The sequence below is a fragment of the Gossypium hirsutum genome, chromosome D01 (assembly GCF_007990345.1).
Source record: "Gossypium hirsutum isolate 1008001.06 chromosome D01, Gossypium_hirsutum_v2.1, whole genome shotgun sequence".
NCBI classification, from domain to species: domain Eukaryota; kingdom Viridiplantae; phylum Streptophyta; class Magnoliopsida; order Malvales; family Malvaceae; genus Gossypium; species Gossypium hirsutum.
Genome location: NC_053437.1, coordinates 64,229,662 through 64,244,173, shown reverse-complemented (window position 1 = coordinate 64,244,173; position 14,512 = coordinate 64,229,662). Strand labels below are relative to the sequence as shown.

The 14,512-nt window shown below is 31.3% G+C and overlaps 2 protein-coding genes across 2 annotated transcripts; both read right to left on the bottom strand.

Annotated features, from left to right (window-relative positions):
• Window positions 1-124: 124 nt before the first annotated feature.
• Window positions 125-3,427, bottom strand: LOC107940905 (probable protein S-acyltransferase 16). The gene is made up of 7 exons (XM_016874370.2): window positions 2,971-3,427; window positions 1,943-2,035; window positions 1,755-1,856; window positions 1,589-1,666; window positions 1,413-1,511; window positions 833-928; window positions 125-730 (listed from the first exon to the last, which is right to left on the bottom strand). Exons 1-7 carry the CDS (start codon window positions 3,235-3,237, stop codon window positions 617-619), a joined length of 849 nt encoding a protein of 282 aa, XP_016729859.1. The 5' UTR covers window positions 3,238-3,427; the 3' UTR covers window positions 125-616.
• Window positions 3,428-5,262: 1,835 nt separating this feature from the next.
• Window positions 5,263-7,630, bottom strand: LOC121214058 (L-type lectin-domain containing receptor kinase S.4). Its single transcript, XM_041087721.1, has one exon. The coding sequence runs from the start codon at window positions 7,476-7,478 to the stop codon at window positions 5,460-5,462; it is 2,019 nt and encodes a 672-aa protein (XP_040943655.1). The 5' UTR covers window positions 7,479-7,630; the 3' UTR covers window positions 5,263-5,459.
• Window positions 7,631-14,512: the final 6,882 nt, after the last annotated feature.

Here is a 14,512-nt window from a genome sequence, read left to right as displayed (position 1 = left end):
AATAACCCGACTCAAAAAACCAGGGTGAATGATAAAAAAACCCAACTGGAAAACTAGAATAGCCCAAACCCGAAATGACCCGAGAATTGAATAGATAAGAAGAGGAGAAATTCTATTGAGAAAAAAAAAAACACCTTGAGAAACTTTTATTAGTGTAAAAAAGGATTTTACAGTTCTTTTACATGATTGATACACTTTGTTGCCTATTGATTTGCATATGATCACATCTACAATGATGCCTTCTTTATGAACAAGGTGTCAAATTACAAAACCTACCATTAAACCACCTACACAAACCATAAGCTCCAAAAAGGGTAAAGGGTAAGAGAAGGGAAAAACCAAAACAAAAAGAAGAGTAAAACCCCACCAAATCCTATTTCTAAATTTAGTACTGCTTTGCCTGGTTTAACTGTCAACTTACAGGACCCTTTTTTTGCATCCTCGACGATTATCGGTTGTTGTAAAGATGGTAATGGTCTTTTTTGAAGGTGACAGCATCTGTGTGGTAGAATAACTTAAAAAGGGTATCATATGGTAAGCATTTATCGATCCCTCAAGCATCGAAAAATTCGTTATTGCCAAGGCAATGTAAAGGAAAAAAAGAAGAAGTGATATGTCATTTTGATGTTGATGAAGTAGATACTCTATCGTAAGCAGTTCGAAAACGAAGACCGTTACCTATGTGTCTTGAAAATGGGCATATCCAGCAGAAGATACTTGGACCCAATACCTTAAATAATTCAGATGGCAACAGATGAAAATATGAGCTATAACAATAAAAATTAATGAGAACAGAATAAGGCAACGAATGAACCAAGTTGATGGATATTACCGTTGTTAGATTTTCGTAGGCACCAATATCATACGGATGCTTATAGACAGTCCCTCCTTTCTCCGCGAGCCACATAGCTCTCACCCCTTCGTGATACTGCCGATTTAATTTTAAAAAAATCAAGGAAAACTAAAAAAAATGGTAAAAGTACCACGGAGGCCACTATATTAAGAGTCAGATTGTATTTTGCTTCTTCTACTCAAAAAATGAGCAAATTAGCCCTGTCATTAAATTAAAGAGCAAACTAGTCCTTCTATTAAAAACTTCATCCATTTCTACGGTTAAAAATTGATGCATGTACGTCAGTGTGAGGTATACATAGCACATTACATGTCACTATTTGGTTATTCTGTCAGCCAGACCAGTTTTTAACAATACAAATGGATGAAATTTTTAATAGAAATGACCAATTTGCTCTAATGTACAAGGACTAATTTGCCCATCTTTTGAGTAGAGGGGGCAAAATATAATCTGACTCCTAGTACAAGGGCTTCCATGATACTTTTACTGTAAACAATTCGTTCTAAATGCGAAAGGCAAGTAGCAATGAGCAAAATACAGAATAAATGTTTTTAATTACCTCAATTGTGGTCTTATTTTGCAAAATAAGGTAGATATGCCAACCCAAGAGAACACTTAAAGCTACACTTAAGGGGACTAGCAACGGTCCGGAAATAACCTGAAAATGATAAGCGATAAGCATTACACTAATACGGTAAATTCTAGCTCTAAAAGGTCGGTAACCAATGACATTACATATGCGACTCTGAAAGTATCTGCACTGCGCTGCTTATCATTCTGGGAATCGTTCGTTAGGCTCCCCACTAGTAAAATCTGAAATTTAAGAGAACCAAAATGAGAAAAGGACCAAACAGTTTCGATTCAAAGGGGAAATAAATAAGTTTATTTCGATATGGCATACCAGGGAATAGATGCAAGCAATCACGGCATATACAACGAAGACAAAGAAAACCTTGTAGTTGGCATGGCCGACACAATTATTTATCCAATTGCAATGGTGATCCTTGTAAATCAAGAAGAGTGGTTTTAGCACGTTATTATTGAGGGCATTCGAGACATGAAAGAACGACAGAATAGATTTGCACGTACCATTCTCAGAATGCATCTTTTGCAAACACGACAGTGATGAGCACGAGGAGGCTTAAAACAAGAACACTTTTGGCAAAATCTCAAGTCCCCTCCCTAGAAAAACATCCTGAACAAAGGTCATAACCTAGAAATAGATGGAACAAGATAAAAGCTATGCAATAAAAACATAAGTCTATTGACCTCCCAAACACGACAAAATCAATTGTTTTGGTTCCAAGTTATTGTTAAAATGTGAGATCAAACGTGATGCACAATTACGTCACCGTATGCTTTCAAGTTATCCATTTCAACAAATTAGGAATTACAACATGACAGAAGATGACAATTGTTCCCCGGATTATGACAATAAAAGTACCGTAGTTAAGGGAGAATCAATGATAGCCGGAGCGTCAACATTACACAAATGACGCAGCGCCAGAATAACACTCTCAGTTATGATTAACTATGAAATAACACATAACAGAATTCATTACGACAATAGATCAAATGAACAATAACGCAACAATGACATTCGCTTAACTATGAATACAGTGCAGCTAAAGGGCATTAATTTTACAATGCTTTTTTTAAACACACTAATGAACAGATTATTTTTACTTGATTTTCCGAATAGATCATCAATTCATCATAGATTAGAACTTGACAATGCATTTTGTTCATCTATTTTTTGTTGGCATCTTTGACACAGTATGAAGAATTGATTAATTATACAGATCTCAATTATCCAAAATTTCAAAACTTTCACCAAATCTAGGCATAATTCAACCCCTAAAGATCCCTTTTTTTTTTCTCTCCATGTGCAAAAAAAATTGCTAATTTGCATGCAATAATCGAGAAAAATGCAAGAACCCCAACATTAATCCCTTCATTTCAAACAAACCCAAATTGGAGAAATTAATATTTTCAATAAAAAATTCAAAATTCATCCAAATTATTACCCAAAAAAAAAACCAAAAATCAAACCTTAGCAGACATAGCAAAGAATAGAAATCTGCAATCTTTCTTTCTTTTCTTTTTTTTAAGCGTACCTTGCGTTTGATCTCATGGATAGGAACTTCAGGATCTTCAATGTCGGGCATGAAAGAAGATGGGACCCGACCCGGATCCGCCAAGATGGCATAGGCGTAATTTAAGACACACATGAAGGCAACACCGGTAAAAGCGACGGCGTTCATGATACCAGGTGAGGTCATTAGACCAAACCAACGATCAATGAAAACGAAGACCGTACAAAAGTAAATGAAAACGATGGCCGATACGACAACGGTTACAGAAAAGCTGAAGCCTCGCTTCATGGCTTTTCGTTGTAAATTTTTTTATATAAGTAATGTTCGGACAGATTGGCGGAAACGCCGGCGTGACAAACGACGGCGTCTCCGGTGGTGGTGGTGAAATTCGAGGTGGATCTTTTTCCCTTTTTTAAAAAAAATGGTTTTTTGGTTTGCGGGGAAATTTTGGAGCTTTAATTTGGAGCGGTCTCTAGATGGTGCGAAATGCTGTGCCATTGAAGTGTTCTTTCTTCTTTTTTTCCACGAATAGCCCTTTCATTTCTTTTGAATTTCAAATTGGCCCCTGTTAGAATTTTGTTTTACATTTTGGTACGTTTGAATTTGGTAATTTAAAATGTATAAAATTTAAAAATAAGAATTAGAAAGTTAAGAAATTTTATCTACAAAAATTCATAACATAATGAAAAAAGTCCAAACTTTTGTTAAAATAATAAAAAATCTAATTTTTTTTCAATTTTTAATTTTTTTTATCAGTTCAAAGTTACCGATGCTTAAATTAAACTTAAATTTGAAGATACATACATGAAAGTGGATAGCAGTACATCGAAACTAGTTCGATGGATAAATGAAACTAAGAATATTTTTTAGCATTTAAAATTATTAATAATAATAAAATTTATTATTAAGTAATTTTATTAAAATAATAAAAATACTAATTATTTTATGTTATTAAATATAAATGTCTATTTAATAATATTAAAATTTATAATATTCAATATCAATATTTTAATATTTTCAAAAAATAAAAATTTATTTATTTTTGATAAATTACATTCTTAGAAAAAAAAGGGAGAGCTCTTTCTATAAATTGTCTTATGCTTTTCAAAAAGGAAATGTAATTTATAGTAAAATTGTTTATTTTTCAGTGATCGATAAATCATTTTCCGTTAAATAAATTTTTTTTTCGAGAAAAATATAAGAAAATATTATAAAAAAACATATTCTCTAAAGCCATTTTTCGGATTATAGTTTGATAGATAGTTTTAACATAAATTATAATATTATAAAATTTGGGACCAATTTGAAACTGAGATTATAGTTTGATGACATCAAAACGCAATTAACCCTTAGTTACACATTATCATGTCATTAGTGGAAACTATAATTCAAGGGAAGTTTAGTCCCATGCATATAATCACAAATTAAACCCTATAGTTTTTTAGTAGAAAATAAATGAAGATAATTACAATTTAGTACATGTAATTAATCATGGTGGCTTTGATATGAATTGGGATTTGTAATTTTTTATTCTAGATTTTTCGATATTCGGTAATTACATTAGATTTTAATAAAATCTTAAATCAAATTGGGTTAGATTTTTAAACGGACATTAAACTCTTTCAATGATATATTCTTCATTCATGGAATTTGAACTCGAAACTTTTCGTAAAGAACATTAATTTCTTTACCACTTAACTCGACAGGCATCGATAAAAACCTTTATTTGACATGGGTATATATATTTAGGTCCATCTTTACTTTGGGCTTTCCTTTTACATCTTAGAAAACTAAAGCAGTGTTATTGAATCAACACCCAAAAGCAAAAAAATATTATGAGTTACCGAACGTGTTTAAAAAGTGAAGTTACTAAAATATGAATTTTTTGATTGGATTTTTTCAACACTTTATCAAACAAGGCCCTAGTTTCTCTACTTTTTCAGATTTCAAAATTTAAATCCAACTGTTAATACTACTAAAATTATTCTGTTAAGTTCAGGTTCATAACATCATTTTTTTGTTACATTACTACCAAGCGAGTACTTTTTATTTTAAAATGTCGCACCAACAAATTCAGCAAACAGAATTCAACCGTGTTAATAATTGAGATTGGATTTGAAATCTAAAAACTATCAGGAATTAAATTATTAAAAAATAAAAGTATAGGGACTAAATTTTAAATTTGTGTAGAGTGAAAAGCATATTTTTGAACTTTGAAAAAGCAGTTTAAATCAATTACTTTATTATTGTCTCTTTCTTTTGATTTACTATGCTTTTTGGTACAAAAGAAATATATATGGTCCCTCCAAAGCATAACATTGTCAACTTTCTCATTAATTTTAGCCAAATGCAACCAAAACTCTGCTACCATTTCAGTTTGAATTCAGCTACATCCCTCATTAATGCCTTCGTATGTGAGAACTGAAAATTTTGTCGTTGAAAAATGATGCTATAACATGTGAAATATCTGTCATTTTTGTTATATATATATATAAAAGTAGTCTACTTTCTCAAAGAGAAACAATACTAGTACCACCATTGCCATGTTGATCCGTGAATGAATACGAACTCGTATTATCAAATGTTGAGGACATGGACGAATGCAGAAAAGCGTCAAACCCTTCGCCAACTCCCTCATATATCCTCGATGGTTTCAAAAGTTCTGGTAATTCAGCCTCTCCGTCGAGATATCTCACAGCTTGCCTCATGTTAGGTCGCGCCTTAGGCGCATCATTTGAGCAAATTAGGCCTAATTTAAGCACCAACAACATTTCATCTTCTTTATACTTGTCATTAAGCCTAATGTCTACCACATCGAAGAGCCTCCCTTGTGTAAACTTCTCCCAAACCCAATCAATTAACACTAGCTCCTCTTGTGATACATTGGACTCGATGGGTCTCCGCCCGCATGCGACCTCGAGCAAAAAAGCACCGAAAGCATAAACATCGGAGCTCGTTGTGGCCTTTCCTGTCTTAGGCAACTCCGGTGCTAGATACCCTAATGTACCAACAACCCTAGTTGTCCCTGGATTCGAACCGTGTTCATACAGTTTCGCCAACCCGAAATCTCCTAACTTTCCATTCAATTCATCATCTAACAACACATTACTAGCTTTAACATCTCTATGAATCACAATTTGTTCATACCCTTCATGTAAATAAAGAAGCCCTGAAGCAACACCCTTTATAATATTCAATCTTTGTTCCCAATTAAGAACTATTTTAGGGTCATCAAACAAGAACTTATCTAAGCTACCATTAGCCATGTAATCATAAACAAGAAGAAGGTCACCTCTTCTCCTACACCATCCCAATAATTGAACCAAGTTCCGATGTCGAAGTCTCCCAATACTCGCGATCTCCGACACGAACTCGCGTAACCCTTGTTTCGATTCGTGAGAGACTCTTTTGACAGCAACTTGGGTTTTAGAATCCTTGAGCTTTCCTTTATAAACTTTGCCAAAACCACCATGACCAAGTAAAGCTTTGTCACTAAAACCATTGGTTGCCCTTTTGAGTTCATGGTAATCATATCTTTGTGGCCCAATTTCCAATTCCCAGTCTTCAATCACATCAGCATTCTTGATCTTCATAAAGATATAAACAGCAACGGATAAAGCTGCTATTACAAGAACAACAGATGAAACCGAGACACCAACTGTTAAAGCTGTATGTTTTGCCGGTGGTCGGGGAAGTGAAGGTAATGAAGATAGATCAAGAGCTTGAGCTTCTCCATTCATTTTAAAGCTCCAACCTAGAATATAATGGGAACTAGCAAGTAAACCAGTTGAAGCTGAGAACCCAACATACATAAACTCTTGGAGAAAAGGTGAAAGATCTACCTTAAGCTGCAAGATCGGCAAACTCGGTTTTTTAGAACTCAATGAAATCGTTACATTAACAAGTTTTTCAACTGAGTCATACTCGAACCAAACTAGAATCGTTTCCCCACTCTTGAGACTAACATTTTGCTTCACCAAACCAACCCCATCGATGTAATAACCAGCAGGAACCGAAGCAATTGAGTTCAAGCTGTTTATGTCGATTCCAACATGGTTGTCGTTGATGTCTTGGAACTCCAAATTTTGAACCGTATCGAACTCAACCGCAACGAGATTATCCGACGAGTTTCCCATATTGGTAGCATTGAGGATCCCTAAGTACTGACGAGGCAGTGCTTTGAGGTCTTTAGAAGCGGCGATTGTGAAAGCCAAACCATGGCCACCGAGCTTTGTGTACTCAGGGACTATGGCCATTGCAAAGGTGGTTGAAAAGGAGAAAGCTTGGCCATTGCTGGAGTTTTTGAATCTAAATGGTGAGCTATAAAAGGCATGGCCCTGTAAACCATCGGTGGCTTTTGTTAATTTTAGAATGCCATTGGCTTGAATCTCTGCACTTCCCGTTAGTGTTAAGTTGGTGCTGAGATTTGGGGATTTGAAACCTGGGAAGAAGAGAGTAGCAGTGGGTTGGAACGAAGAAGAGATTAAAAGGGGGATAAGAGTAAGCAAAACCGGGAGGAAATAAGGCATTTTCTAAAGATAAGCAAAACCGGGAGGAAATAAGGCATTTTCTAAAGATAAATGGAGAGTGAAATCTAAAGGATTGTTGTGTGAGGTTTGAAGGAAGTTGGAGCATTTTTCTTTGGCGGTCTCATTATCGAGACAGAAAAGGGTCGGTGGAATACTAGGAGGGAGTATCTTAGATATTTTTATTTTCTATTGGTCTAAAAAATAAGTCTAAAATATTATTTAAGTTTAATTCAGATAAAATGTTAAAAAGCTAGTTTGATTCAGTCTGTTTGTATTAATTTTTTTAAAATTATAATACATAAAAAATTATTAAAAATATTAAATAAATTAAAAATAATAAATATACTTAAATAATATTAAGATAAATGTAACTTAACAAGAAAATCCCTTTAAAAATAGTAATAAAATTAACAATAAAAAAGTTATACAATATTCAAACAAAAAAATAGTAAAATAGTAGTAACATAATATTAAAATGGTAATAAAATAGTGAAAAAAATAAAATAATAACAAAACAGTAAAAAAATAAATTTTTTGTTGCATATTTGGGTCGGATTCAGGTAAACTTTTCCATTTTTCGAGCAACCCTTCAAGCCAAGCTGAGTGACACAACTCATAGACATGTCTACTCCCCAACCCATAAATAGGAGAATAATACATTTCAGTACATTTGAACTCAAGCTCTCTTACATTGATAACAATGTCCATACCAATCAAGCTAAGACTCAATCAACGTTAAAGTTTATTTATTTATTTTTAAGATTATTAGTGTTGGGTTCACATAAGTAAATAATTTTAAAATGATAATCAAAGTACCACATTAAAAGAGTGTTTAACATGAATACCAAATGATAACGTCAAAACTTTTAAATAAAAATAAACCAATTTTTTAATGGCTATAAATATTTTTATAAAAATAAATATTAAATAATTTAACATATTCTACTACGAATCTCAAAATATTATTATTATCACTTAATTTAATAAACAAATATAAATAAAATTATTCATCCTACATTAGTGGAGTGCAGTGATAAAACTAGGAGGTTGCAGGGGTTCCGATCTCTCTAAAATGAAATTTTTTTTATATGATCCCTTTAAAATTTTTAAAATTTTAAATTAATAAATATAATATTGCACTTCAACCTCCCTAAAAATATAGAAATTTGATTTAATCTTTTAAAAATTATAAAGATACAATTTATTAAAATAATAAAATTATATTTTTTATTATAAAAATTATAATTTAATTTCTATTCCTAAAATTCTTTTATGATTTCGCACCGCATGGAGTGGACTTGACCATGGCATGCCATCCCAAACCAGACTCGAAAAGTCTAAACTGTTGACGAGAAAAGTAAAGCTTTCATTTATGGGGCATAGCTCGAAGAATAAGACACATTTATGGAGTGGACTTGGGCATCTAATACAATTGATGACTATTTTACTAGGATATAAAAATCAGGTTTTGAATATCTAAATTTGAGATTCATCGTATGTGATTATATTTATAAGTTTTCGAGTTTTATTACGTGTTTTTGTCATATTATTTAATATCGATATTATTTTTAATTGTTTATAAAACTTAGGGTCTGTTTGATTGACGTAATTGATTTTCCGGAAAATTATTTCCAACTTTTTCAGCGTTTGATTGGCGGAAAACATTTTCCATTTAGAAAATGAACTCCAAAACAAGGGAAAATGGGTTACATTTTAGGGAAAATATCTTACACTTTCAATTTCCGTAAGACATTTTCCGTGCTCTCCTCTCTATCTCCTCTTTCATTCCATCCTTCATTTCCGGTAGAAAATTACTTCTGTTTATCGATTTTTCCAGTAACTTGTTTTTTTTAATTATTCAATACTTGTTTTTTAACATAATTACAAATAATTTATTTGATATTAGTTTTTTTCAATTTATAACGATTAATATTGTAGCTTAATAATTGAGTATTATTATAAATAAATCATTGCAATATATGTAAAAATAATTTAAAATATAAAAATTTATTAATACATATTAATATATGCAAAAACAACTTTTCCGGAAAATATTTTCAGAAAATCTGCCAAATAGCAAAAAATATTTTACATAGATTTAATCAAACACCAGAAAATATTTTCCAGTAAATTATTTTACAGAAAAGTAAAACATTTTCCAGAAATCATTTTACGGAAAATATTTTACTGGCAATCAAACAGACCCTTAAATTAAATAGAAATTTGAGTAAATTACATTTGTAGCCACTCAATTATTAGTAAATTTTTTTTATTATTCAATTATAAAAAGTTACAAAACATTCACTCAATTATTTAATTTTGTCTTTTTTGATCATCCAACTATATTAGATTTTTTGGTGTTTTTACTTTTATGTTAGTTTGTTGGTGATAAAAAAGACAAAATTGAACAGTTCAATCATAATTTTTTGATAAAAAAATACTAATAACGGTAACTAGTGTAAGTTACCCAAAGAATTTGCTTATGTGCCTAGATCCGCAAACATTTTCGCTCATAACCTTGCAATAGAATGTCTAAGAACAGAGAAAGAAAGTTACTTGGACTTAGGAACGATGAACGACACTGGAGCGGGATCTTTGCTCCTCAGACCAAGAGAACCAGATTGATAGCAGAAAGGGCAACGTTTTGGTAGAAGTAAAGGCAAAGAAATGCAAAAGATCAGTTTCTTGGGAGCATTTACCTTTTAGGAATCTGGCACCGACACAAGCTTCTAGGGTTTACTTTTGGAGAGTGGGTGCCAGCTAAATCTAGGCTGACTTTTAATTTGTTTTCTTTTTCAACTTCGTTTTGTTTATTATTTTGATTCTTGTTTTTAATTATGTTTGTTTCTTCACTCTCGTAAGCCATCTTCAATGGGTTAGCTTGTACTTTGAATTATTTTATCATAAATTTCAACCCGGTTCATTTCAAAATAAAATAAAATTAATGTATATAAAAAAAATTGAATGAGGTTAGAGCCTTTGCTCCCTTTCTAAATGGAATAATAACAATTTCAGTCCCTTCTAGTTACAAAATTTTCATTTTAAACCTTGTTTAAGCAAAATATTTACTTTCAACTCTTCAAATTTTTAAAATTTTATTTCCACTCAATATTGAATTTTTTTGATTCTTGAAATAAAACATTAATGTTGATGTTGTCTTTCAACAGTTAACGTAATGTCATTTGAAACGACATGTGATCAAGGTTATTTAGACAGATTTCTTTATTCAAAATTGAAGGCTTAAAAGGACAAATGACATTATTACCACTACCATGCTTTGTGTCTTACTTTTCAATTACAAGTTAAATTTGTTTGCAGTTCAATTTTTTTTATTAAACAACTTTAAATGTCACAAATCTACGAACTAAAATTTAAATAGTTTTCTTTTTCGATTTCTAACATTAACCGTCAGATCGACTTAGATCTAAAATATGTAATTCTACTCATCAATGAGTATTGATGCACCGCACCGGTTATCGAATCGTTGCTTGAAGTTCATTGGCTAGATTAAAAAAAAGAAAAAAAACTTTATACCCCAATGACTTAAATGAAAACTTTTGAATAATTCATTAATCATTTTGTAACTTTTTGAAATTAAATTATCAAAATATAAATTTACTAATAAATATCTTTTATTATTTAGGTGAGGAATGGGACAATAAAGCCAAAATTATATATGTATATATTTATTTAGATTTGATGGCTTAACAAAGGTTAAATTACTGTATTAGTCTTTTTATTTTATGAAAGTTATGGATTTAATTTTTTTACTTTAATTTTTATCAATTTTAGTCCCTATATTCGAATTTCAAAATTTTAACCTTGACCCAAATAATAGTAGTTAAATTCAATTACTAGTCATGTGTTATGCGTATTTAGCCCACATTCTCTAATTGAATCATTCTAACATTCTTATAAATTTCAAAATTTGAAATTTCAATTTTGACACAAATGACAGTCGTTAACCCATAAACTAAATTTTTAGTGAGTAATTTGTAAAAATAACACGTTGACATGGTATTACACATATGATAATATATATATGTTTGCGCATCAGATTTTGGAAAATAGCAAAAATTAACCATTATCATTTGGTAAGGACTAAAGTTTTAAAAATTGAAAAGTATAAGGACTAAAAATGACCAAATTAAAGTATAAAGACTAAATAAACAACTTCTACAAAGTACAAAGATTAATAGTAAAATTCAAGCTTTAAGAAATAATTAAAGCACAACATATTGTTTTGTAGGAACAAAAAGGAAGGCTTGCATATATCTAAATGCTAACCAGACATGCACAAACTACACTACCACATAAGTTAACCTCTAAATCGAACTCTGATCTTGAGTGTAAGGGCCCAATTTTGCTCGGGCCCTAAACATCAACCAGAAACAAAAATAAAAATAAAAAGTCCCAAAGTCCAATTACATTCATAGGCCCAAATGGCCCGAAAATAAAGACCTAGAGGCCCAATGGGCCAAGCTATTTCAGAATGCCAAAAACCTTAAACTCGCCGGAGCCAAGGCCGGCCGGAGAGTGGCTCGAAGAGAGGGGAGAGGTTTTCTGAAAATTTTTTAGAAATGGGGATGAAATGATTTTTTTGAAGTTTTTTTTTTTGCTTATATAGGGTGCCAAAACATCACCGTTTTAGAAGGGTCTGAAAGGCCCCAAAACTGATGCGGAATCCCGGATCTAGACACAAGAGAAACACAAACAAACAAACAGGAACAAGAAAGAAAAAACAAAAAAAACAACAACTAGTAAACAAAGAAACAATGAAGACCCTAATTGCTCTAAGAGGCCAATAAACTTGACGAGGCAATTTGTAATGGAGGCTACACGGATGAAGAAATTGTGCGTGCCTTTAATATCTGCTAACACAAGAAGAAACAAAGTGTTAGAAAACGTAAGAGAAACAAAAAAACGTAGACCTGCAACGATCCCTAACTCTAGAGTCAAAGAAAAACTTTAATAAGAAGAAAACTTAAGAAAACTCTACCCAATTTAAAAAAAAAAAACAAAAATCGGAAATGTTCGATGTCTTAAGATTTTAAAAAAATTGAAGCTTTAATTATACCTGAGTTAAGAAAAGAAGAAGGAAAAGAAATCCAATTTTGGGAAAAATAAAAATAATAATAATAATAGGAAAAGAAGAAACCTATGTATAAGAGGTAGGCAACTTTTTTTTTTGCGCTTTTTGCTTTTTTTTAAAGAATTTCAGATATGATTTTAGCTTAAAAAATAACACCAAATGGTCTGAAACTGATACCAACTGATGCGGAATCACGAATCTAGACACAAGAGAAACACAAATTAGAAATAAAAACGAGAATAAATAAAATTAGTTAAATAATAATAATAATAATAATAATAATAAAGGATAGATTTGCCCTATGGAACCCTTGGTTAACTTGTAACCAAAAACGCCAATGATTGAGCGGCTCCCTACGAAACCCCTAGAAGAAGAACATCTAGAAACACCAATGAAAGGGAAAGAAATTTGAATATTTGTAACTCCGAAATACCTTCCAAAGTAACAAACTCTAAACTAAATAGCAAGAGAAGAATCACTCTACTCTCAAAAATTTGCCTCACACAAATTTGGAAGAAAACAAATACTCTTTTTTTATATCCCCCTCAATGTGTAGAAAGCAAGCCTATTTATAGGCGAAATACAAGAGTAATTGAACCCTAATAAAACTCTTTAAAATTATCTAAGAAAATAAATAAATAATAACTTAACCAATAAAATTACTTAAAACTCATAAGTGATGTGTCCCAACCAATGATAATTAAGTAAATAATAATAATAAGATACATAAAAGATTAATCCACCAATTTATGGGCTTTCACTATTCCAAGATTGGTCCAGTGAATTGCATTCCCGTATTTGTCAACGTCACGAACATGATGAATTAAATTTGTAGCAACAAAGTCTTGGACAAAAACATTCATCTTTGATTTTAATTGTCGTGCATTGCTTCGAGTGATTGGACCACTAGGAAAAACAACCCCTTGAGTGTCACCTCCTTGGCTCGTATCAAAAACGATGCCGTTTCGGGGGCCGACCCGATCCAACCCAGCAGATCCGCGTGTTTTTTTAATGGTCTATTTATGATTTCGGTCCTTCATCCACTTTTTAATGATATTTCAATCGAGTCCTATTTCGCTTCTTTTTCTTTTTAAAATTTTACCATTTAATTTTTGTTTTTGTTTCATTTTAGTCCTTTCTTATTGTTATTATTATCCTACTTTTTATACTTTCGAAAATTAGATTGTTTATGTTTTTTTTGACTCACACATTTACTGTATTATTGTTGTTATTATTATTATTATTATTTATTTTTCCTTTATTATTTAATTAATATTAGAATAGTAATTAACTATATTATTAATATAGTAATAGCTATGCTATGATTAGTACCATAATTATTATAAAATCGATATTATTATTATAAAAATTGATATTATTACTACAAAATTGGTATTCTCATTATTATTATAGTTGTATTACTATCATCATTTTGTGCATTATGTCACAACCTATTCATTCGGTTTTTTTTTTAAAAATATACGTATCTTTCTAAAAAAAGAAAAGAAAAAGGGTCATCTTCGTTTTATATAACATGTAAAATATTCAAAACTGAGGTGATATTCATTATTTTTGGAATTGGAAAAGTTGTGTTCATAACTTACGGAATATGGCTTCATTCTAAAACCAAGATAGTTGAATATCTACTTTAAAATAAATAAATAAAATGCGATTTAAGCAGTGATCAATTGGCGTTTATTCTCGTTTTCGAGAATTTAAGACATTGTGTCCTAACTTACGGGACATAATCTTTTTTTTCTCGCTTAACTTGAAATAAGCCCTTTTCACGAAAATTATTTTAGTTAGGTAGTGCCTTAATAATAATAATAATAAAAGGATGGTGTTTTAAACTCTTTCCAAATTTTTAATTTTTGACACTGAAGACATCAAGTAATCAATTAGGTACTAATTCTGGGCGTAACGAGGGTGCTAATCCTTCCTC